The sequence below is a fragment of the Propithecus coquereli genome, unplaced genomic scaffold, assembly GCF_000956105.1.
Source record: "Propithecus coquereli isolate 6110/MARCELLA unplaced genomic scaffold, Pcoq_1.0 Scaffold108, whole genome shotgun sequence".
In the NCBI taxonomy this organism is placed as follows: domain Eukaryota; kingdom Metazoa; phylum Chordata; class Mammalia; order Primates; family Indriidae; genus Propithecus; species Propithecus coquereli.
The window spans coordinates 3,151,540-3,177,784 of NW_012134747.1; the positions used below are offsets into that span (position 1 = coordinate 3,151,540).

General features: G+C 39.1%; 1 protein-coding gene across 1 annotated transcript in view; it reads left to right on the forward strand.

The window, feature by feature from the left end:
- Positions 1–26,245, forward strand: part of DYNC1I1 (dynein, cytoplasmic 1, intermediate chain 1) — a 277,749-nt gene that overhangs the window by 46,809 nt on the left and 204,695 nt on the right. The window contains exon 5 of the mRNA XM_012647409.1: positions 8,376–8,491. Within this exon, the coding sequence (XP_012502863.1) occupies positions 8,376–8,491 (116 nt within the window). The remainder of the gene's footprint in view (positions 1–8,375; positions 8,492–26,245) is intronic.

Sequence of the window (26,245 nt, forward strand, 5' to 3'; positions counted from 1 at the left end):
AGAAGCTCTCAGGTGATGGGGTCCCCCCACCTCGAATCAATCCTTCCGCTGTTAGATTTAGCTCCTGCTTGGGGCAAATGGCATCGAAGAGGATCAATATTTATGACAAAAGCTTTTCTCTGCTCCCCTGCTCAATGTTGCCACTGAACATTAAGAAAATTAAGTGTGGGAAAACTGGATAGCCATGTGCAGAAGAATGAAGTTGGACCCCTACCTTACACTATATACAAAAGTTAACTCAAAGTGGTTCAAAAACCTTAATGTAAGAGCTAAAACCATAAAACTTTTTGGAGAAAACGTAGATTTAAATCTTCATGACCTTCGATTAGGCAATGACTTTTTTTTAGATATGACACCAAAAGCACAAGCTACCAGTGAAAAAACAGGTAAATTGAATTTCATTAAAATTGAAAACTTTTGCCCTTTAAAAGACGTTGTCAAGAAACTGAAAAAGCAACCCACAGAATGATTGCAAATATTGCAAGTTGTATACATGATAAAGGTCTAGTATCCAGAATATATATTCCCAAGTCACTGTGGTGTCAAATAATAAAAAAAAGAACAGAATATATAAAAATTTCTTACAACTCAATAGAAAAAAGACAAATTACCCAATTTTTAAATGGGCAAAAATGTGAATGGGAATTTCTCCAAAGAAGATATACAAACAAAACAAGTATAAGAAAAAGATGATCAGCATCACTAGCCATCAGAGAAATGTGAATCAAAACCACAATGAAATACCACTTTATATTCACTAGTATGCTATAGTAAAAAAGACAGATAGTAAAAGCTGAGGAGGATGTAGAAAAATTGGAACTCTCATACATTACTAGTAGAAATATAAAATGGTACAACCACTTTGAAAAACAGTTTGGCAGTTCCTCAAAAAGTTAAATATGGAATTACCTGCCATATGACCCAGGAACTCCAGTCCAAGGTTCACATTCAAGAGAAATGAAAACGTATGTCCACACAAAAACTTGTATAGTTGTCCCTCTGTATCCTCAAGAGATTGGTTCCAGGACACCCCCTGCCCACCCAAGATATCAAAATCCTGGGATGCTCAAGTCCCTGATATAAAATGGTATACTATTTGCATGTAGCCTATGCACATCCTCTCATATACTTTAAATCATCTCTAGATTACTTATAATACCTAATACAGTGTAAATGTTGTGTTAATAGTTGTTATACTCTATTTTTTGCTTTTATTATTTTTGTTGTGCTATTGTTAATTTTTTCTTTTTGAATATTTTTCATCAGTGGTTGGTTGAATCTGAGGATGCAGAACCGGGGATAAAAAAGACTAACTGTACACTAATGTTCATAGCAGCATTATTCACAACGGACCAAAGCAGAAACAACCCGAATGTCTATCAACTGATGAGTGGATTAAAAATAATATATATCCAATGGAATATTATTAATCAAAAAAAGGAATGACACAATGATATATGATAAAGTATCAATGAACTTTAAAAACATTAAAATTAAGTGAAAGAAATGAGACAAGAAGGCCACACATTGTATTATTCCATTGACTTGAAAGTAGATAGAAAATATATTAGTGGTTGCCAAGGGCTGGGGAGAAAGGAATATGGAGTGACTGCCAATAGGTACAGGATTTCTTTTGGAGTAACAAAAAGGTTGTGTAATTAGATAGTGATGATGATTGCCCAATTTTGGGAATATACTAAGAACCACTAAATTGTATGCTTTAAGGGGGGGAAATTTCATAGTATGGGAATTTATTTTAATGAAAGAAAATTAAGATAGCCTTGATCTTAAGTCTCTGGCCAAGGAGTGTTGCTTCCCCTTACCATCCGTAAACAATTCTCCATTAACCCAAGTCCTTGATATGTCAAAATTATTTTCCTATTTACATTTTTTACCTTTATTCTTAAAGGTATAAGATACTATTAAGTACTAATAGTGTCTTTGAAATCTAGTGGGTTTTCTTTAGCATTTCACACGTGGGCAGAAAACAATGGCTGTCCTCCACATTTCAGGTGCTTATGCAAAGGCTTCAGAAACTGAAGTTCTGTTCATGGCTTTGAAAGGAATGAATCTTTTCAAAAAATGGAGACAAAGCCAGAGTATTCCACTTTAGTAGATAACTCTATGCTTTATAAGGATTTATTCTCCATAGTATTAAAAATAATATTTAAATTTGTAATTACATTCTCAAATATTATTAATGTTTTTCTTGAAATTTCCTTTCTATCTTTGAAATAGGAGAAGAGGCACACGGTGTATATTTATTAGAATCCCAATGGCAATGTACATGTTTCTCATGCTGTTAATGATAAGACAGAATCCTTTTATTTGCACATAAGTCTGTATAACCCTAACTTTCTTTAGCTTTGGTAAATATCATAGATCATACTTACATTACACTCCTGGCTTCATCTTCCTTAGATAATAAAACTTTGTAAATAGCTAGCAAAGCCATGCTAACCTTATTGTGGGTAGACAGACAAAGTCTCGATTGAACCAGAAACAGAAAGAGAAATGGGGACAGTGATTCATACAAGGGAGTAGTTTTCTTCTTGTGATTCATAATGTCCAATCAAGGACAAAGGAACAGCACCTGGGTAGAGGGGACTATGCTAGTGGTAAACTGGAAATCTTTGCACCCTGAGAAGTGGCAAAGAAACTTCTCAACTTCAAGTAGCTTCATTTTTTATTTTTTTATCAAGATCTTATTTTTCTTTTCAGAATAAACATTTCAACTTCGGTGCAATATGGCTTTGCTCAATCAGCTTGTTCAGCCAAGTTGACAGGACAAGGTGGAAATGAAGCTTCCAGGACTCTTTGTGGGAATTCCAATCCCAGTTCTGGGGAGATGGTTGGCCCCATGTCACTTAAGGATAATGCCAAGTCAGCTTGTCAAGGATCTGTGGTTCTATTGTCTGGCACATCTGGAATTTTCTGTCTGACTTTTTAGTTTTAGATCTAGCATAGATTCTTGAGCCAGTTTCTTAATATTTTGTACACTGCAATCTACTCTATCCAGCCTTCATCTTCTCTCTCTCCCCCTCTTTTCATTTGGCCTGGCTCATAGAACTTCATAAGGTTGGTTCAAAGACATCTTCCCCGTTCAGTGGCACTAAGGCTTCTTACTCTGGGATCTGGTTGCAGGGCGGGCAGGCCCAAGCAGATCTGGTTAAACAATGAAGCTTAGTCTATCTCTTTACTCTAGCTAATGTTTCTAAGCCAGTGATACTCAACCTTTAGTGGGCATCAGAATCACCAAGTAAGGAAGTGGGGCATGGACAGGCTTCCTAAAACACAGATTGCTGGACCCCACCCCAGTATTTCTGGTTCAGTGGCTTTGGGGCAGGGACTGTGACTTTGCATTCTAACCTATTCCCTAGTGGTGGTCATGCTGCTGGTCAGGTACCACACTTTGGAAACCCCTGCTCTAGGATTTCTCCAGTTTGGGTTTTCTCTGCATTTGTTAAACATAGTCACAATTAATCCAAATATATGAGGCTGTATTGTACTGCTTAAGTGACATTGAATTGCTTGTTTTCTCAAAACTATTTAAAGCACTACGGTTCAGTAATTTTAAAATTTCATTAAACCCTCTTAATTTGGAATAAATTACCGAGATGAAAATATGCAGTATGTTTTAATGATAATGCCATGTCAGCCAGGACATAGATCATTTATATCTCAATTTATTTTTTTACATCACTTCTGCCTTTTCTTCCTTCTGTTTTCTTCTTCCCTCCCTCCCTTCCTTCCTCAAGTGTTTATTTAGTTCCTTTTCTGTACCTTACCCTAAAGTAAGCCCTAGGCTGCAGAGATAAATTATCAAGGGATAAATAAGTAAGTTTGCAGTCAATTCAGGGGAGACAGACATAAAAAGATGTGAATATAGTCATGCACCACATAGCAGCGTTTTGATCAACAATGGACCACATATATGGCAGTGATCTCATAAGATTATAATACTGTATACTTACTATACCTTTTCTATGTTTAGATGTATTTAGATACAAAAATACTTAACACTCTGTTAAAGTTGCCTACAGTACTCAGAACAGTAACATGCTGTGCAGGTTTGTAGCCTAGGAGCAATAGGCTATGCCATCTAGGCTAGTAGGCTATAGCATGTAGGTTTATATAAGCATACTCCATGATGTTTGCACATCGAAATGACCTAATAACGCATTTCTCAGAACATATCCCGGTTGTTAAGCACTCGTGACTGTACAGTGGCACGTAGCAAGGGCTACGGTAGAAGTATCTGTGTACAGGGAGCAGGACATGAGCTGTGCAGGAGGGGAGGTGCGATGGCAGGAACGGTATTGCGGACTCAGAACTGAAGAGCAGCAGGGACTTTGTAGCCTATCTAGAAGGAATGGGAGCTATAGTAGTATTCATGCTACAGTGTTTTGTTCTGTCTTTCTCTTCCTTCGTTGCTAAGTATTAATATTAATAGTTTAACTTGTAGTGAGGACTCGGAGAACACACCTGAGGAAGGTCTTTGCCAGGAGGGCACCACCTCCTGGCCATCCTTTCTGGAACAGCTGGGGCTGGAGCGATGGCGCGGTGCTTACCTCAGAAGCATGATGTCCTGATAATTTGAACCAGGCCACTTCTCAAGAATCCTTTCTCATGTTTATAAAATGAATGCATATGTTCAGACTTCGATGTTAGGCTGTAAGAAGTGTGCCTCTGATGGTCATTAGGCATGGAGGTAAAGGTCAATGCAGCACAGTTTTAAAGCACATGGCCCCTGGACTTACTGTTCCATAGAGCCAAGATCCAGCTCTTCCACTAACTACCTTTGTGATTTTTGCCAAATTTCTCAACATCACTGAGCCTTAGTTTTCTCATCTGTAAAATTGGAATACAATATAAAATTTTAATAAGATAAAATAAGATACTGTATGAAAAGTGTTCAGCATATTGTAATTACATGGTTATCAAAACAACAGCAAAATGGGCACAAAGAATAAAAGCATTTGGTATAAATGTGGCCTAATCAATCTTGAGGCTGTATGGAAAGATGCAGTAATCTACCAGTACCCTCTAAGATGTGTTTTAAGTAGTTGGTTTAATATTCTAAACTATTTGAAACAGATTCACCCTCAAGCCAGGAGAACCACAAGTCTATCAGTGTGTCAACCGATCGGTACATTGGGAGAATCTCATGACGACGACTCAGCTTTTGTTTCTTTTTGACGGCTTGGGTCTAACTGGGACCCTGAACTCACAAACACAGCATCAGTGAAAAACTGGTTGAAACTTTTCAATAATTGTTGAGAAAAGAAAACATTTTTTTGTTTTAGTAGGATAAACACACTTCTTCAAGCTAAGTTTTGAAAACTGAGAAGTTTCACAGTAATAGATAATACTTTTACTTTAAAGGAAAAGCAAATAGACTCTCCCAAGCAGTCAAAGCCTACACCTGTGCCCAGAGAAATTAGAAGTGTGATTCTTACTGGCAGAGATCAACTCTACTATCTGAAAGGATCTTTAATTTAGAACATTCACAAATATGCTTCCTCTGATTTTTTTTTTTTTTTACAAGTATAAGCATTCTTATAATCCTCAAAAAAAAGTAAATTAAAAGTAGAGCTGCTTGATCCAAGAGCCACTTGCTGTGTGCCAGGCACTAAACTAAGTGCTTTACAAGTATTAGTGTCATGTACTCTTTATGCTCAATGATAAGTACCCATTTTAGGATAAGAAACATGAGGCTCAGAGGGGTTTGTCTCTCGTACAAAGGTTTCGTCTACCATTCAGCTGGTGCACGACAAAGCAGGGATTTGAACCCAGTTTCTGTACGAGTGCACGACTTAACCATCGTGCTATGCTGACTCACAGGTCGGTTTCCGTTCGCCAGGGTGGATTGTCACATTACAGATCAGCCTCCTATTGCCCGGCGCCTGTTGCTGGTCATCAAATAGGATATGTCTGCAGCTTATGTCATGTTAGCAAAATGCCCTGGAGTCGCTACCTGTAGGTGTAGCTACCACTTGACCAGAGCCTGGGGATCCCGGGGCCTCACACAGGTGCTCATGGAAGTGTAGCGTCCAGGGTGATCTCTCTGTGCCAGGGGTGGCCCCAACGTGAAGTGGTTTCTTTTCCGTCTCCTTGCTTGTAATAAAGACTGGCCTATTGGGACCTTAAGAAAATGCTCCAGGCTAATTAATAGCAAGAAGGGCTTTGCCTCAAGCGGTCCTGGGGTGTCTCTTCATGTTTTCTTCTTCAGATGCTTCAGGAAAGACCCATTTCAGGAAGGAAAACATTATTTTCTGAGCCAAGGAGGTTTTAAAATAATACATTGAATTTCTTACTTTGAAACTTTGAGCCTTTTACCACATTTGGTAATTTAGTTTCTGGTACTTTTTGTGTGCTTCCCTCTGTTTCTGTGTGAGGAGGCCGTGTGACAGTGCCGGGACCCAGCCTGGCCTCCTGTGCTGTCTTGTGGTGGTGGAGAGCTCCCGGTGAAATCGGCCCAGCAGGCCGGGCCTGCCTGAGTGCATGCTTCAGTTGTGCTTGTTTGGACTGTAGCGACAGCCAGCTGGGCTCGTCCTTTAAACCGGCGTGCGTTTGTTTGCTCGTATCTACTTTGTGCACGACTTAGATCTCACCACAATATATAATAATAGAAAGATAGAATTTTTGTTTTCCTAGAATTTTGGGGAGATTGTGCGTGAAAATTCCTAACTATGATATGCATTCTCTCTCATTTTCATAATAATTTAAAGGAAAAGAAATGAGACAATAATGCAATGTATTATTATATTATAATATAAATAATATTATAATATAATAATACATTGCATTATTATATTATAATATAAATAATATTATAATATAATAATACATTGCATTATTATATTATAATATAAATAATATTATTGTATTATAATAATATTTTTACTTAATATTATATTAATAATATAATATTAAAATAATAATAAGTATTATTAAGTACAATACTATGTATAGAGTTTGCTTTTATTGATCTTAGGGAGCTAGGAAATGTCAGATTTTGGCTAAATGGGTATTACTCCTTTTCTTCTTTTTCTCCGACAGAGACACACACATACTCTATGCCTGGAAATTATTTAGAAGCATAGTGGAATATGTATAATACTAATACTAAAACTACATACTAAAAATAAATTTCTAGAAACTGTTCATATATATGTTTGTAAATTATGTACATCTGAATACTTAATATATACATGTGATATGTGCGTTATATGTATGTGGTACATACACATTACCCATAATAATCATATTAGAAAGTACTGTTATCTCCATTTTACCAACGAGGAGGCTGAGGCACAGAGAGCTTAGTAACTTGTTCAAGATAACACAGGACAGCTGGTAAATGGGGCTAGAGTCCACGCATTTAACCAGCAGACAATACTGCCTCTGCGACTGGATAGTTCCTGGTGTCTCGGGCGGCACGTTGGATATTTGAGGCGACTCAGAAGTCACCAGTAGGAACCTTAGGTAGGAGTCTGGCATGGTGGAAAAAGCACTGGACCAGCAGTTGGGTCAATTTTAACCCTGTTTCTACCATTTACGAGTCGTATATACTTGGCCACGTCTCTTAAACTGAATCTCACTTTCCTCATCTGTAAAATGGAGACGATAACATGTTCCCACACACTTCATGGAGATGTCATAAAGACAGGTGACATAGTGGATTAAAGACATCTGAAAACTCTTGAAGTGCTACTAAAGGTTCAGAAATGATTTTTCACGTGGTCACAGTTAGCTCTGGAATGCTATGCTGAGACTTTGTCGCTCCGAGCACAATGTCCCTTTCACTCCTCTGTGCTGTGTATCAGTGTGTCTTTCAAACACATTCACATGCTGATCTGTGTTCCTTCCTTTTCTGGAGAAATGAGAAGTGATATACTCCTCCTTGAAATATGATACCCTCACTGCCATCACAGAGAACGTGTTACTCCACTAAGGAAATCATTTCTCTTTTCTTCAGATTTGAGAAGCTTTACTTTTCTTTTTCCCTTTTTGCCTGAGAGACTAGAATCCTGTATTGCAAATGAAAGTTCCCTTAATAAAGTTTAGCCCAGTAGAATCAGGGATGCTCAGAATGGAAGGTGTGTCTCATCTGAGCTGGACCAAGACTTTATTTTATAGATAGGAAAGCTGAGGGTCTGTATGAGAGTCTTATCTGACATCACCCAGCAAAAGAGGGCCAAAGTGGGCCAAGAACCCAGGTGTCCTGACTTCCAGCCCAGGGCCAGTTCTGCTTGTACTGAGAAGCTGAGGGTGTTTGTGGCTCGTTTGTTTGAGTGCTTTGTTTTATTACTGATAGCTCTTCTGCAAGGAATGCCTTCCCTCTCTAAGCATTTATTCCTTGTCGCTTGCAGAAGACGACTGCACAAGCTGGGCGTGTCGAAGGTTACCCAAGTGGACTTCCTGCCGAGGGAAGTAGTGTCCTACTCAAAGGAGACACAGACTCCTCTTGCTACACATCAATCCGAAGGTAAACTGTGTCTTTTATTTACTTTCCATATTATCTCTGGAGAAATTGCCAGGGAGTAACATCCTTCTTGTTGATTTCATATCTTGCCATAAGAGACGTACATAAGACACAAACATAATGGTTCACTGAAAGCCAAAATCTCCTGCAGCTCTGATTTTGAAAGCTATAGAGAGGGAACACAGTGATATTCCTCCAAGGGACCCAGGAACTTTAAAGTGGATAACCTGGTAAGGTCATACTACATCAAAACTGCGTGAGGAGGCTGAAAATCATCACAGGACTGTATTGTAATAAAAACTTTTCTGAATTTTATCAATAAGAAGAGTGTGTACATTAGGTACATAATTTGCATGAGTCAGCAAACTACAGCCCACCACCTGTTCCTAGAAATAAAGCACTATTGGGATATGGCCACATCCAACCATTGACATCTACAGTTACTTTCTTGCTACAGCGCTAGGTTTGAGTAGTTGTGAAAGAGAATGGCTCACAAAGCCTAAAATCGGGTCCTTTACAGGAAAACTTTGCCAACTCCTGGTTTGCTTTGCTAATTCAGATGACAACACCTGAGAGTGTCTCACCACAATTTAAAAATATTTTCCATGTAAGCTCCACATAGACAAATGGGAATTAAACTCCATACGTCCTTTGGGTATACCAGAAAATATCAAGTGAAAAATTCACATGCAAATCTCATGAATCGTAAAAATATGCTAATAAGAGAAGTTGAAGCTGATAAATCAAATACTCCTGAGAAGCCAAACATTACACCAAAGCAAAATTACGCACAAGTAGAAGCAGGAGATGTATGTACTGAAAACAGGGTAAGTGAAAGTTCCATTATTAGAGACTAACATCGTATAGCAAAGCAAATCCTCTTTGTACTTTATGTTATTTTATTGTTTGGTGCGACCTCTCACCAACTGGAATTCTGGGTTCATTGCTGTTCTGTAGTAATTACTGAACAAAAGCCTTGAAAACAGAAAAATGACTAGCAGTGGGTGGTTTACAGCAAATATATAAATCGGTGCAGTTTGATTTGTGCAAGCTACAGAGATTTTCAATTTTTGTTCTAAATTCGTAATATGAAAAACAAAGTGAAATCTGATTCCTTGAAGTCCAGCACTGCCTTCAGGCCTTCTGAAAACCTTTCCTCCTTGATGCTGTCGTGCGGAGGTTTCTTTAGCAGCGGGGCCTCCATTTTTCAAGACCTTGAGTAAAATGAATTTTAGAAGCGAACAAGTAGCACCCTCTGGTGGTGAAATTTTAAACCAACCAATCCAACAAACTTGAGACCTGTGTATTAAACGTGGCAGAAAATAACAAAGTTAGAAAGAAAAAAATAAAAGAAAATACGAAATTAGAAAAGCCTGTGATAGTTCACCTAGTCTATCCTTGGGCCTCCAGACAAGAACAGGAAGATCGTTAAAAAACATCCTCACCGCCCAACCAAAACATTTGTTTGACTTAATTTGCTGCCAGAGATATTTGCAGAGCTGTAGCTAGAGGCATGTTTATTTAGTCCCAAATTTGACCCATAACATAAAGTTATATAACTGAAATAAGAGAAGGAGCGAATTATTTTTTTAATGTGTATACTTAAGGTATTGGAAGAGGTAAAGAAATATTTACAAAGGAAGATAAATTAAGGATGAAAAGGCATCAGCTCTAAACTTTTAAACTGGAACACATCAAAAGGAAAAGCCTGTACATTCCAGTTTATTACTGCAGAGTGAGCTTGGGAGCTCTCATTGTTCTGTGGTTTAAGCAGCAGGAAAGAAGAAATTTATTTCTCAGCTATTGGCAGAAGTTTTTTCTGTTTTGTTCACAAGACTCAATTGAGCTTTTCTGTGGCGATGGACATTTAGATGGTTCAAATTCCACAATACGGATTTGAACCCAAAGCTAGCTACCATAGCTTTTGACAACAAAGAAATCCCTGATGGGTATAGACAGGAAAACCTTTAGATTTGGGTTCAGCAAACTGTCCTCTCACCACAGGCAATGCCTTGACCTGCGGCTGCCCAGCAGTCAGGGTGCCCGTGCTCGCCTGTCACCTGCTGAGTGGAGCTGGCTTGCAGGAGAGCGGAGCACAGTGGTGGGCAGTTGGCCCTGAGGTTCTGCCACGCAGCGCGTGTGGGTTGACACCCAGTTTGGGGTTTGAGCCATGGCAATGCTTTCATGACAACTGCGGCCTTTCAGAGGCAGGAAACAACTAACTACTGAATTTTATGACACAACGAGGCTCTTGGATGGATAATATCTGAAGCCGTGGTATATATGACATCCACTCTGACTCACTGTTGCCCATAATGTAGGAAGGCATGCTCATTATTTTTCAAGTCATTATTTGACTATCGGCAATTTAATGATGCTCAAACTAGTGATCTCAGAGCATTGATTTGTTCTTCCTCTAATGGAGTTCTAGTGCACTCAGTTTCTTACATGTTCCAAGTTTACTTTTGAAATGAAGAGGAAGGTCCTTTGTATTTGCCCAAGTTTAAGCCTCCTTTCTCTGACGTGCACTGTAATAAACATTCTCTCCATAGTGGATATTAATTTGTGACCATAGTGATCTGTTATGCGAAACACACCAGAGGATGATTTAAACAAGGAATATTTAGTCATAAAGTCTCCAAGAATACTGTTCTATCAACAAGGTTAGATCTTCCTTCTCTGCCTAGGCCATTAGTCACTGGGAAAAAAGGCTGAGAGTGAGGAATACTAATTTAGAGCAGTATATCTTTACTCCTCAAATTTTTCTAAACTCATGATTTTATTTGCAAGTAGTAAGAAAGGAAAAAAAATTATGGTTCCCTGCCTCTGCTTTTCCTGTTATGAATCTCTCCCTGGACTGACCATGAGGTCCTGAGGTTAGGGACCTAGTCTTCTGCGTCTTCCCTATAGTGAGTAAGGGACTGGCCCATAAAAGGCACCCAAGAAATGTTGTTGAGTGTCAAAGATGATGCCGGACGTCTCTAGAAATGCCAAGTTCTGTATGGTCCCTGGGGAAATGAGCATTTCTTAACTTGCTTCCAGCCTCCAGATGGAAGCCAAACTGGAGGAAAGAGAAGGAAACTTCTACAACCTATTGATAGTTCTGAAGAGTTCTCTGAACTTGCTCCGCTCTCTATGATATCTTACAAATGGCCTCATCTTGGCCACTGCCCTCCCTCCACTTCCCTCTCATGTCTTGTTTTTTACATCCAAGACAGACCAAATGACTTGGATTTTCCAAGGTGCCGTGCAGGCTCATGCCTCTGTACATTTGCACATGCTGGGTTCTCCACCTGGAATGCCCTCCTCTCCTGTTTGCCTTCCTTCAGGAGTATGTGCAAGGGTCAGCTCCTTGATAATTTCTCATTCAGTTGACATCCCTCCTCATACTGCAAGCATAGTCTGTATTCCCCCTTATCACACTAAATTTAGTTTTTATTTACCTGCCTACCTCTTAGAATGTGATCGCCTTGAGAGCAGGATGTGTATTCTTGGCCTTCATTCCTAATAGTTCTTGGCACAAAGAAGGCACTTAACAGGTCCTACATGTTGCCCATGATGTAGGAAGGCAGCTGATTACAGTTCACCACAGAAGCTGCAAACAGAGAGGTGGTTGCTGTAAGGGAGTTGGAATAGTCTAGTCCAGCACTGTCCAACAGAAACATAATGTGCCGTTATTAATTTTAGTACCATATTTTATTTAACACAATGTGTTCAAAATATCATTTCAACATGTAAATCAGTATAAAATAAGCAAAGACATATTGTACATTTTCTATACTAAGTCTTCAAAAGCTAGTTTATATTTTACTCTTTTACAGCATATCCCAATTCAGACACTAAATTTTCATCAGAAATACTTGAGCTATAACTAGATTTCATAAAATTTCTGATTGACAAAGTAGGTTCATATACCACTATTATTCTAAACATATTAAAAACTTTTCCAATAATTGAATCAAATATTAGTTCTCACATCTAAACCTTAATTACCATTAAAGTCAAAATACAGTTCTTTAGTTGAGTTAGCCACATCTCAAGTGCTCAACAGCAGCGTGGGGCTAGTGGCTCCTGTGTGGGACAGTTCAAGTCTAGCAGGACCCATCATTTTACAAGTTCAGAAGCTGAGACCCAGGAAGCCAGGCTGACCTTCACTTTACCATGACTGGACACAGGGGCTTGGGTGAGAGGACCTCCCTGACTTACAGAGAACTCCTCCAGGTGAATGACGGCATTGTGGATGCTCCTCCTTTTTTGTGAGATCAGCCATATCCAAGCAGGTGTTGGGTGTTGGACTGAAGCAAAGTTGCAACCCCAGCAGGGAAGGTTCACCATAGAGACAGCTGTGGGAAACCCTCTGAACTCTCCCTGCATAATTCCGAGTTCAGACATTGGAATGTTCATCCCTTTAAACGCAATCTTCATGCTGTCCAAAGGACTGCCAAAGACCAAGTGTGACCTCCCTTGTTAGTCATCTCCACCCCTTCTGCTGTCCTCTCTTTTCTCCTGCAGGAGGTGATGAGATGTCACAAGTAACATTGGGTTCTAAACTGGCAGGTGACTTCTAAATCTTCTCACACCTTTGTGGCCCCAGGAGCATAATTCTTTGCTAAAAAGTTGCCAAATGAAGTCATTTTCCAGAGAATGTAAGTGGAAATACTTCTTTGGAACCTTAAATCTGAAATTAGGCAGTTCTTACAGACATAATTTCCTAGTGGAAGACAATCCTGAAACACCTGAAGGTTACTTGGAAGAAAACAAGCTGTGGGGCTGTAACCTGGACACAAGCTTTTCAGCTGGCTTCCAATTTCCTGGACCTTAAACTCTTTCTCTGAAATTATTATTTAAATGAATAATCACATGTTTGCTGGCAAACTGTGGTGGCATCTGGACGCAAATTTGTCATTCGTAAGTGAAGATGACAGATGCTAATCTTATTTTTTGTTTCTGTTCCTTAGATAAGAATTGACTATTCCAGAGAGATTATGACATCTGCTTTATTTTGCTTTCTTGAAATATGCCTGATATTTCCCCTTTGACACTTGCTTAAAGTATTAATCCTCTTTCAGAACAAACTGTAGAGCCCCCATGCCCAGTGTTAACAAAGGTCAGAGATTAGGGGGTCTGTTCTTGGGATATTAGTTTTTTAAAAAATATTAATTTAATGTCATCTTAGCAAGCCTCTTGAAAGTCAGAAACAGATTGGCTGTGTAAGGAACATAGACATTTGAGACTTTTTTTTTTTTTTTTAGGCTTCTATATTGAACATATAAAATTTTCTGTTTTTTTTTAATAAAGAGGTAATTGTCTTCTCTGTTTCTGAACCACCATTTCAGGTATGGTCAGGAGAGCTTTCATGGTTTAATTCTTGATTTATATTAGAGATTAAAATAAATATTGGCTACGATATTAGCCAGTATTGATATTCCAAAGAACAAGCCTCATGCTAAAAGTTACATATTTTTTAAAGCACCTAGTGATAGTGTCATTGCTGGTACAATCACATCTCAGTCAGATAAACCCAATTATCCAGAATATTCAATGAAAAACAACAGGGAGCTAAATGACAACAAAAAATAAAACCAGAAATGTAATAAAAAAGACAAAATGCAGGGCAAGACCTGGTGTCAGTGGACATTGTCTTATTTTCCATACCTCTGTAATCCATTGTTCTATATAAAGGGGAGGGACATTGAAAAGAGTGGCCCTAGAGCACCATGTGAACCTAGTCTCAAAATAAGATTATATCTTGGTTACAGTACTGTATTTAGGAACACTGGAAAATGAACTGTTACATCTTAGGAAGATAGTCTGGCAACTTTCTGTGTAACCATGAGTTAACCAGTTAATTAACCAACATATCACATTTTCTAAGCAATCTTGGTCAGGGGTTTAATGTGTTTTGTACATTCATGAGGTTTCAAAGTAAAAAGTTTTGCATGAAATAAAAACATTGTCCTTTTAAAGTTGTTATGATGGGCCAGGTGCGATGGCTCACGCCTGTAATCCTAGCACTCTGGGGGCCGAGGCGGGCAGATCGTTCAAGCTCAGGAGTTTGAGACCAGCCTGAGCAAGAGTGAGACCCCGTCTTTAAAAAAAATAAAAATAAAAAAAATAAAGTTGTTATGGTGGATCCATCTCTGTAGTATTTCATGCAAGCTTAAGGCAGCTCAAAAAGCCTCTTCACAGCAAGAAGAGGAGTAATGCAACTCAAGGCCAAGGTCTTGAAAGTTCATGTCAAGAACACAAAAGCAGTTCTGAGATTTTTTTTTCTGCTTCCAGGGCTCACACATTGCAGATAGATGATCTAAGCACATTTCACTGAGAAAATAACTAATATCCAACTTAGAGAGCTGATGTCAAGTAAATATCTAATCACAGATTACTAATTACTTCTCCCAGGCCCATTTACAAATCCAGTCCCCTTGGTCTCTCAAGGCATCCCCTCCCATGGGTCTTCATCCCTGATAATGAGCACATTAATTTTCTGTATCACTAGTGCTTACATAGTGCTTGGTATTTGGTGTCGGAATGCATGGATGACCTGTCTTAGCTCACAGAGTAACCTTAAACTGTATGGATGAGCCTAATGATGGAAGAAATAAAAGCGAGGTCAGAGTGTAGGATGTGAGAGGAGGTTCTCCTGAATTCATAGTTTTAAACTATAGAAACTGTGGTTAATTCAAGCAGGAAAGAGCTTGAACAGAAGGATATTCTGTAACTCACAGCATCAACATGAGGACTGAAAAAACAGGCTCAGAAGAAAGCAGAAACCAAGAGAAGCTAATCAACAAGATGACAGCAAAAGTCACAACAAAATATAAAATTTTAGTTAAGTCTGACTGGTGAACTTAGGAGAAACATGACAAACAGGAGGAAAAATCCAGAATAAGCAGCTATTCTAGTGAAGGCAAGTTGATTGATTCCCGCTCCATGATGGAAAAGGACCAAAGTGATCAACCTAGCTGATTCTCCTTTCAAGATATAGTCCCTTATTGGGGGTTTAAGTTAATCTCTGGTTGGGCGCTAGCCAGGGCAGCCTTAGTCAAGGCAACTGCAGTCTTGTATAGCCCATATTCTTGCTACTGTAGACACTGAGCGAGCACTTGCTCAGCTGGACACAGGATGACTGACATTATAGAGCAGGTGCCAGCCCATCCACCTGATTACCAAGCGCCCCTTTTACAGTGCAGAACTTTTGATTGCATGCAAATGTTATGTCCTTCTCGATCTGTTTTGAAAGGTCCCTCCATATACTTCTTTCTTGAACTTCTTGCCACCTATATCCTCAAATCGTGACATTCCAGCCAACACATTAGTCATTGCTCATGGATTATTATGGATAGATCCTTTCCTCATACAATCTATTCTTCCGTGCAAAGTGGGCAATGAGATACGCTTAATCAGAGCTCTTTTCACCCAAGTGGAATCCTGATGGCTTTCTGCACTGAACTTCAAGCCTAAATGGGGCTGTACTTCCAGCAGTCTACATTTGGCTTACGCCAACATCTCACTTAGAACTTCCCATAGTTCAGGCTCCAGTGTTTTCTCTTCGGATATTTAGTCACAGGATACTTCTCTTTACACTGAGGGAGGAGTGACAGTGCAGCAGGCGTAAGAGCACTGGGAGTCTGCACAACTGCCCATGCGTGTTGTTTGTGGCAGCCCAGGTTAGAGCACTTGCCCGTGCTGATGAGGTGACAGCGGATTCACCTGCTTAATGGCTCAATGGATCAGATAACACTTCAATTCCATAATTCAGTTTGTTTTCCATAGTCACTTGATATGTCATAGTCAGGATTTAATCTCTACTCAGGACCAGTAGCAAACAAAGACCTACCTCTCAAAAAGAAGAGGCTATAATATTGCACTGAAATCTAAGGACCTCTTCTGTGATTTGCCAAGACACTTGGGGCACGATCGGATCAGCTGGACCATGATTTCTAAGTAGAATAGCCACTTAAAAAGTAGAAGACTTCCTTTTGAATAACCTGGTAAGTGGATCGAATAAGTACATGCAAATATTAAATATGTTGTCTGCAAAAGCCAGAATGGCCCATTAAGCATTTTGACTCTTAGTATTAGAGAAACAAGATATTCACCATATACTTTGGAGTTTATCAGAGCACTAGATCCACAGAAACTTTCCTGAAGTAGCAGATCTCTATATTTACAAAGATTTTTTTCCCATCCTCTGGCCTGCATGGGTCTTAAGTGGGTATTGAAGGGACCAGCTACAGTTTCCTGTCCATGAAGCCCCAGCTGAAGGTGAGAGGCTCAAGATTCTACAGAGTCAGAGAGCTGGCTCAACCCCGATGGAGGGTGACAGAGATGCAGAGAGAGGGTAGGTCTTCTTTGGCTGTCTAGCAAGGCTGAGTGTAGAATGTGGGTTAGCGGTACTCCCAGGCCTTCATATTCTTACACTCAGTTCCCCATTATTTGCTGATCATTGCTGTCACCATCACAGAAGTCACCTGGTGACCCTGGCAATTCAACAGACTTTATTCAGGAACCCACAGTATTTAAACTCTGCATTTGGTTTTGGCAAACATTTTTCATAGACATTTATCACAAGCAGAGAAAGTCCCTGGGTCTATGCCTTGAGCTAAAATATGAGATTTGAGCTTGTCATCTACTTCTTAAAGTTGTCCAATCTCATTAGAAGTAGGCATCTCACCCTAGTGTCTTTAAATTCTTCATGCCATTCACACTATTCAATAGCAATGACAATTTGATCCCCTAAATCCTTCTTTTCAATGGACACTTCATTAAAGATCACCACAGAAGAAAAATTATTTAGCTATTTGTTATAGCTGACAGATTTCCATTCCTGAACTCTAACCAAATTTTCATTTTCTTTAATACCAGTTAGGGCAGATAACCAACACCAATTTCCCAAGTGACTGTCTTCTGATAGAAGTTCCTGTACCAGTCTGGATTCGTAGTTGCCGACAGTAGAAACTGACTCTAGTTAACTTAAACAGAAAACAGGTTTGTCGGGAAGATATGAGATACTTGATAGAACTAACAAAAGAAAAAAACCCTGAGAATTAGGTTGGAAATAAAAAGGAAATTAGTCAGCTGTTATGGACTGAATTGTGTTCCCCCAAAATTCGTATATTGAAACCCTAATCCCCAATATAACTCTATTTGAAGATAGGGCTTTTAGGAGGTAAGTAGGTTAAATAAAGTCATAAAGGTAGAACCCTAATCCAATAGGATTTGTGGCTTTACAAGAAAAGAGAGAGATCAATCTCTTTCTCTCTCCATGTGAAATCACCAAAGAAAGGCCATGTGAGCACACAGCAAGAAGGCAGCTGTCTGCGAGCCAGGAAGAGAGCCCTTATCAGGATTGAATTGGCTAACACCTTGATCTTGGACTTCCCAGCTTCCAGAACTGTGAGAAACTAAATTTCTGTTGTTTAAGCCACTTAGCCTATGGTGTTTTGTTATGGCAGCCTGGGCAGACTAAGACAGAAGCTAATACATCAAGATCATATCACCACACCTGCCTGGTTAGAAGATCTGCCTCCTGGAGATCCTGTCATTGGATATTCACTGTTGTGCCCAGGATTTGAACTCTGTAGTCACTGCTGCCTTCCCCTTGACAGTGCTTCCTCAAGATTTAAAGAGCTGTGTGGAAGTACATTAGCTCGACTGGGTTAGCTGTGAGGGGCAAGGCAAAGAAATAACTCCCCAGTTCAGCTTCCATAATGTTTGGGGAGGCTGTGACTCAACTTTGATCTATTTTGGTATACTCCCTTCCAAAAAAAGGGTGTTTGGGGGCTAAGTAGCCAAAAATACATATTGAAAAAAATGTCTGTTTTGGGGTAAGAAGAAAAAAGGGGAGGTCAAGAGAAAAATAATATTTATTATGTGTCCAGAACATTCATATATGTTATTGCACTTGTAGTGTTGCCACAGAATTTACTCACCTTATAAATCAGAGGTGCAGAGAGAATGCAGCTCCTTTACTTTATCTGCGGCTGTCTATAATACTACTTGTTGACAGGGGAAAAATATATAAAATAAACAAACTCAATCCACTCTTTTATTTTAAACAGTCTCTGTTAGTATGTTCCATTAATTAATCTTGGGCGGAAATGTTCAAACGCTCATAGCCTCACTTGCATCTGCATCTCTTTTTAAGATCATGGCCAAGTATAGAGGGGAGAGAGGTGAGTTGCACAGGATCCCATGGCCTTGGTGAAGATAGGGAGGATAAGAGGGACTCTAGCCTTGTGCCAGTCCTTGCAGCATGCTGACTGATATCTGCTGCTCTGTGAGGCAATGTCCTTGGTCCCCCTGGGCATTGGTACCCTGTGCTACAGTGTGTAGCTAGTGAAATTGTGATCTGTTCTTTTGGCTTAGCTTGGCAATGCTCCTAGGGAGAATTGGCCATCTCTCTCTTGATGATTTGGTCTCCACTCAGCTTCCACTGTCTGCACACCTTGAGTCAATGCCCTGCCTTTTTCCATCCCCTGGCCTAGAAGTTCACCCTCAGCCCGTACCAGGTCTTTATCCACCACAGCAGAGCTCTTGACCAACTGACTATTTATTTTTAATTTTATTTTTTTCTTTTTCTCTTTTTTTATTTCAAAATATTAAGGAGATACAAATGTTTTTGTTACATGGATACCTTTTATAATGCTTAAGTTGGGGCTTTTAGTGTACCCATCACCCAAATAGTGTTCATTGTACTAGACAGATAGGTTTTTACCCCTTCCCTCCTCGTCTACTTCTTGATTGCCTGTGATCGTTACACCTCTTTCAGACCTGACTCTTAACTCAGTGTCCAGGCCTCAGAAGACTTGAGGGAGGCGCTCACCAGTTCTTCTCTCTGTCTTATCATGCCAGCCACCCCCAGCGAGGCTTGGCTGCCTGTGGAGAATGAGACTGGTTGTATAATGGTCTCCTTTCAGATTTCCAAACAAGGAGTGTGGTTTAAGAGCCCTGTGCTCATTTCTCTTCTCAGTTTATTTAACACTCTTAATACTTCTCCCCAGAAAGTGGAAATCCAGTTATATCTGAAGCATTTTCTCTTCTTCCTCTCCCTAAGTTCTCCTATGTGGAAATAAACTCCCCTGTTTAACTTCCTCCATTTTATATCTTCATTCTATCATGGAGTCTCAAGGTTTTATTGTTCTGGACAGAAGGAGTGATCTTTATAGTTATTGCTGTTTTAAAGGGTAAGGGAAAGGAATCTGGACTATCCTTTCTCCCTCAATGAAACCTAGTTCTCAAATTACAGTGGGGTTATAAAATCCAATTTTTTGAGAAGGGAGCTGAATCTTACCTTAGCTATTCTCTTTTCATTCTTCTATATCAAATTTTAATCTTTCTACTGACAAATAAATGCCCTAGGAAAACTATGTAATGAAGATCACTACATTCAGAAAGACAGAAAAGCTATTAAAATTTTCAAATATAACTTTCATTACACACCAAAATAAAGAGGATGATATTTCTGTTCATCTTGTTGATCAACGAGAGAGTCAAGAAATACCAGGACTAAATAATAGTACAGGGTATAACAAACCTTTTGTTCCCTGAAGAATAACAATTGATATGTTGACTAACTCAAGAAGCATATAAAGTTTCCACTTCCAGCATGGCAATGTCAGATGTTCCATGGGTCTTCTTCCCAATAAGACTGGTATAAATTATTTTTTTAAAAAACCAAAACTACTTAAAGCTTCTGGAAATTGTTCTAAGAGCAGACATTTATTTAAGATAATTTACTAAAACTTGATAAGAACAGGAAAATTCTGTGGTGTTTGAATCACAATCTGCTCCCTTCATCCTCACTCCCAGTTCAGCTTTAAGGAAATTCCACTTCAAGTGGGTGCAGCAAAGAAAACAGGGCTGCCTTTCCCTCTATCTTGCAGTTGGAGGGCTGTCATATCTTTCCTCGAGGGGCAGGACATTAGTATTTCTCATTCTTCCCCCAGCTTTTGAAGAGGATAAGTTCCAGGATGTGTGGCTGCAAGGTGGGGCCTCTCTTCTTCAGCCCAGCCCTGACTTGAGGGATAGAGGCTTTACCTTGGGTTCAGCATGCTAAAAATTTTGAGCCCCAGTTGCCTTGACCTCTGCTCATATGTAAAGCAGAGTTTCCATGCTAGGAGAGGCAAACTGAGTAGACCAGAAGCTATAGCAGCATCCCACTCTTCCACACACACTCAGCTCCTAAAGCAAAGGTTTCACTCAGAGAGATGTGTGTCATTTGTCTCCTCCCTCAGCTCCAGAGTCTTGGTGCAAAAATTTTGACCAGGGAGAGAAGCAGGCCATAAAACAGAGAGCGCAGAATCTCTTCCAAAAGGAGCTGGCTTTATTTGCAACAGAGCGTGGGAATGTTTAAGCCTGAGGACATCCTGAAAATTATCATGATTATGATGCAAAGCAATTAAGAAGAGACTGGTAGATGTGTTAGACACTTCAGCTAAAACATAGATCAGTTAGTTTACCAGACAGAACCAGGGAAACAGACTGCAAAGAAGAGCCCTCCTGGGATCACAACATATCTCGAAAATTGGTCTCAAAAACTATACCTGTAAATGAGCCTGAATTTAATCGTATCAATCTGTGGTGAAACTGTGACCTAGGACTTTGTTGAAAACTGTAGGGCAACAATTGTGAAACTCAACAGAAGCAGTTAGTAGAACTTAACAGTTGATATGGTCAGGCAAAGTGCCTGTTAAAGGGACAGCAAAAACATGTTATCCCAGATTGACTGTGCACATGCCCAAGGCTGTGCCCTTTGAAGATCAATATCAGATGCTTCACACTATGAGGGGAGAGGGGAGAACAGACTTCACCAAAATAACCCAACCAACCAATAATCCAACCAACCAATAATCCAACCAACCACTAAACAAATAAACAAGCAAATAACAATAACAAACATGGTGGGAGGACTAGTACCCATAGCTGCTACAATATAATATATCATCTAAGTTAGTTTCAAAAAAACAAATTATGAGGCAAAGAAACCAGAAAGTCTGACCCCTACAAAAGGGGAAAAGCAGGCAACAGAAACTACCTGTGAGAACAACCAAATGGATTTAGCAAGACTTCAAAGTTATGTGTTTCAAAGTTGTGTGTGTGTGTGTGTGTGTGTGTGTGTATTTTTTCAAAAGACTAAAGGAAATTGTGTGTGCTTTAAAAAGTAAATGAAGATATGATTACTATATCCCATCAAATAGATAATATCAACAGAGCTAGAATTTTTTTTAATTCTGTAAATTCTGGAGTTTCATTAGAAGGGCATAACAGAACATTGAACCGGTGGAAAAAAAGAATTAACAAACTTAAAGACAGATTGATAGGGAATACACAGTCTGAACATCAGAGACAAAAAAGAATGAAGAAAAATTAAGAGACCCTTAGAGAAATGTGGGATACCGTTAAGCAAATCAGCCTGCCTGTAATGGGAGTGCCAGAAGGATAGGTATGAGAGAAAAGAGTAGAAAAAAATATTCAAATAAATAATGGATAAAAACTTCTCAAATTTGATGAAAAACTTTAATTTATAAACTCAAGAGGCTCAATAAGCTCCAAGTAGAATAAATGCAAAGAGTTCCCCAGACATATCATAGTATAAATGCTGAAAGCCAAAGACAAGGAAACTATCCTGAAAGCAGCAAAAGAAAATGAATTTTCACTTACAAGGGAACTCCAATAAGATGAACGGCTGATTTCTCATCAAAAACAATGGTGACCAGAAGCCAATGAGATGACACATTCAAAGTGCTCAAAGAAAAAGAAAAAACTGTCAGCTAAGAATCATGACTTAGCAAAGCTATCTAAAATTGAAGATAAAATAAAGACATTCCCAGATCAACAATCCCTGGGATAATTTGTAGCTACAGATCCACCTCACAAGAAATACTACCTGAAGTTCTTCATGATGAAAGCAAGTGACCCCAGACAGTAATTCAAATCCACAGGGAAAAGTGAAGAGCACAAGTAGATGTAGTTACGTAACTATGAAAGACCGTAGAGCCGTATATTTCTTTTTTTTTTCTTTTCCTTCTCTTAACTGATTCAAATTGCAGTGGTATAAAACACTATGCCTATAATTGTATTATTGGGCCTATAACATATAGAAATGTAATGTATTTGCTAATGACTGCACAAAAAGGTTGGTGGAAGAAAAGTTGCATTTGGGCTAAAGAAATGACTCCAAATGGTAATTTGAATCCACAGGAACAAATGAACAGAACCAGAAATAAGAAATATGAAGACTAAATAACAAAAGTTATAAGTATGTAATTGTTCTCCTTTTTTTCCTCTCAGTATTTTTAAAATACATAAAACTATATAATGATTATAAATGCATTTTTGAGTTTATAACATAGATATATTATGTCTAATAATAATAGCATAAAAGAAGAGAAAAGAAATCAAGCTCTATGGGTATAACATTTCTATAGTTCATTGGAATTAAGTTAATACAAATCTGAAGCAGACTCACATCAGTTAAAATGTATATGGTAATCCATAAAACAACCATTAAGGTAATAACTCAAAATAATAGTGCAAAAATCATTTAAAAACTAAAATCTTACAGTAGAAAAATTCGCTTAGTATAAAGATAGCAATAGAACAAGAATAGAGGAACAAAAAAGTCCTTAGACACACAGAAAACAAAAATAAAATGGCAAACTTAAATCCAACCATAGTGTATTAGTCAGTGGTAGAATAGGTATCAGAGTGGGCACCTTGATGAAACCAGACCTGTTAGAGATGGATCCGCAGGGGTCCCAGCTGTAGAAGATACAAATAAGACTGGGCAAGTGAGTGTGACAGGGAATATGGTAACAGTACAGGCAAGCAAATTATAACCAGAAGAAATAATGCAGTGGCCTAGAAAGACATGTCTGGGAGTGGAATATAGTACTAGGAGAATAATGTAGTTTTCAGTAGAAAAAAGTACTGGGAACGCAGTGGGAAAAAAAATGGAGAAAATCCTATAGTGGCAGAAAATATGGCATGTGGAGGTACCATGGTATGAAGAAACTCTGACGGTAGGTGATAATTTTTTTAAATGACTGCATGAGGTTATCCCAGATAGAAATATATCTTGAGGGTCAATTGAAATATATTGGTAGTGACCATCTGGATTACTGTGTTGAGAAGGACTCTGAGGTTTCATTCCACCTCATCTCAGTTAAAGATGTCTTCCATGGGCATGAGCTGGGAAGCAAGCATGCCTTTTATTAGGAAACACTGGTTTAATCATCTCTAAGGAGATGCGGCAATGAGAATCTCAGAGTTTGCATCATTTGTATTGTGTTATAGCTAGACTAGGGAATAACTCTTTGGATATTTTGTTATTTAAAGAAATTACCGAATGTTCATTTATTTTTGGTGATTTTCTATAATTTATAGTAACTGGCATTAAAACTCTTAAATGAAAAACGAGTCTTATATTTTGGGGCTATTAAACAAATGAAGAAGAAATAATTTGGGGGAAGAGGAACTGCAAAAGTAAAGTAAGTGATGACAATCAAAAATAGAAAGAGAGGTATGCTTAGCTCTTGTGGCATAAAACAAGAAAGAAAATTGTAACAGATAATTGGTCAAGAACATGGAAATGGGGATAGGAGAGCTGTGGCTTGGTCTTCATCCATTTTAGACTGTCAAGGGTTTAAATCTGAGCAATCTAGTCCAAGGCACTGAAAATTCAACTATATGACCTAGGCTTCTTGTGGGGTGGGGGGGTGGGGTACCCTAAGGCAGGAATGCCTACTTTCCCCTCTTCTGGTTTCCAGGAAGAAAGATCTTTCCTCAAAACTTCCAACTCTCGTGCCTTTCTTTTCTGCTCCTAATAGAGATAGAATTGTAGGAAGTTTAGTGGACGATAATTACTGGCCAGTGTTTCTTAATTGGATGTAACTAATTTATCGGTAGTTGAAAGCACTGGGAATGTGGTGTCTTTATACTAACGCTCTCTTCAGACCAGTTAGAGGTTAGTGTTTGCTCTGCCATAAGTGAGAGCTTTCCCAGGGTCTAGAATCTGAGGGAAAGAAGCAGCAAGTCCAGTTTTGCTTTCACAATAACTAATTGTTAGCCTATCCCTTATTAGTAGGAATGATGATAGTTTGGCCTCTATTTGTTTTATTCTTGATCTTATTCTCAATTAATTCAGATCTTGGATAGGAGAAAGTGGTACTATTATTTGACCCTTTAAAACCCCCACGTCTTGGTAGGTAGCTTGGAAATTTAACCCAATCCTCCCACATGGTAAGAAAGAATTCCACCGACTGAACACGCTTCCTGTCCACATTAGATATTTCTTTCAGTGCGAAGACCAGTGAGTAGAATACTCCTGGCCTCCTGCCACTTCTTTACTCACTCCACCCTACCCCCAGCCTCCACCCCCAGAGGAAGTGCAAAGGTTTATCTGATTGGTAGGCTTGGAAAAATAAGCTGAGCAATACCAGGCCATCTCCAGTCTTTTCCTGGGGTAGCCAGCATACCTGTAGGGGGTACAAGTTACCTTCTCCTCCTTTGTGGCATGAGTCATACTCATGTCACATGCAAGAGGAAAGACCTGTTAAATCCAGCCTTACTTGTGAGTGGGTATATAAATCTGCATATTTCAGAAAATCAATTAGTACATCCATTTGGCTTTCTCAGTAAGCTTCATTCTCATTCATTCTTTACCAATAACGAAAGTGTTTTTTTGGCCTCCCTCCATATTTATCTTTGTCTTTTTTCTCATATGGGTGCTATTTATTTGGTCCTCTTAAGGATCTCAACAAATATTAGGAAAATCATGGCAAGATAGCAGTCTTGACGAAATCAAAGAATTAAAGGTAGTATTTTAATATTAGTGACCCAAGGTAGTCAGACAAGAAAAGAATAATTTAGGCTGAGGGGAGAGGTTTACATTCTAGTAACAAAGAAAGAACCTATTTATAGAAGTGGATTGCAAGGTCAGAGTGGAACCAGTAATAAAATTACCTTCATGCTGAGCCCTGAAATCCTTTCAATTCTCTGTAAATATATGTCAATGCTGGGCCTGTGTATGGAGGGACCAACTGTGCAAATTAGGAAGTGGTTTGGGAGGGCAGGGAGCCAGGAAGCTTGTTACACTTGATGACTTTTTTAAAAAGAAGAAATCAAATGTAAATAAAAACCTGATCAGTATTATCATAGGCTGCGGCCCCCAAGCCCTGGACCGTGGACCAGTACCCGTCCTTGGCCTGTTAGGGACCGGGCTGCAGAGCTCCACCGTCCCACCTCCCACCCCTGGTCCGTGGAAAAATTGTCTTCCATGAAACTTAGCAACAGGGGGACCACACAGCAAGAGGTGAGTGGCTGTCCAGCTCATGAAGCTTCATCTGTATTTACAGCCACTCCCCATCAATCACATCACTGCCTGAGCTCCACCTCTCCCTCCACCCCTGTCCATGGAAAAATTGTCTTTCATGAAACCAGTCCCTGGTGCCAAAAAGGTTGGGCACAAATAAGATTTTCTGTAAAATTATCAGCATGGGATTCTAGTTTTGATAACAACTCAGGTGATTCTGTTACAGGAAAACATGTCTGACTGAAAAGCTTTCCTAATCTTAAGTAAGGTAGTTTTGGACTACAGGGGAGTAACTGATCTCTTTCAACAGCGCAAAACTTTTAGTGTGACATTTGTTTCCTAGTGGTCAATAGAGCAAGTGGCCATTTTCACTATGAGTGTGGCCGACTGAAGGCTCAGGCTAATATATTTTTCTTGTAATAGGAAATAAGATTGAGCTG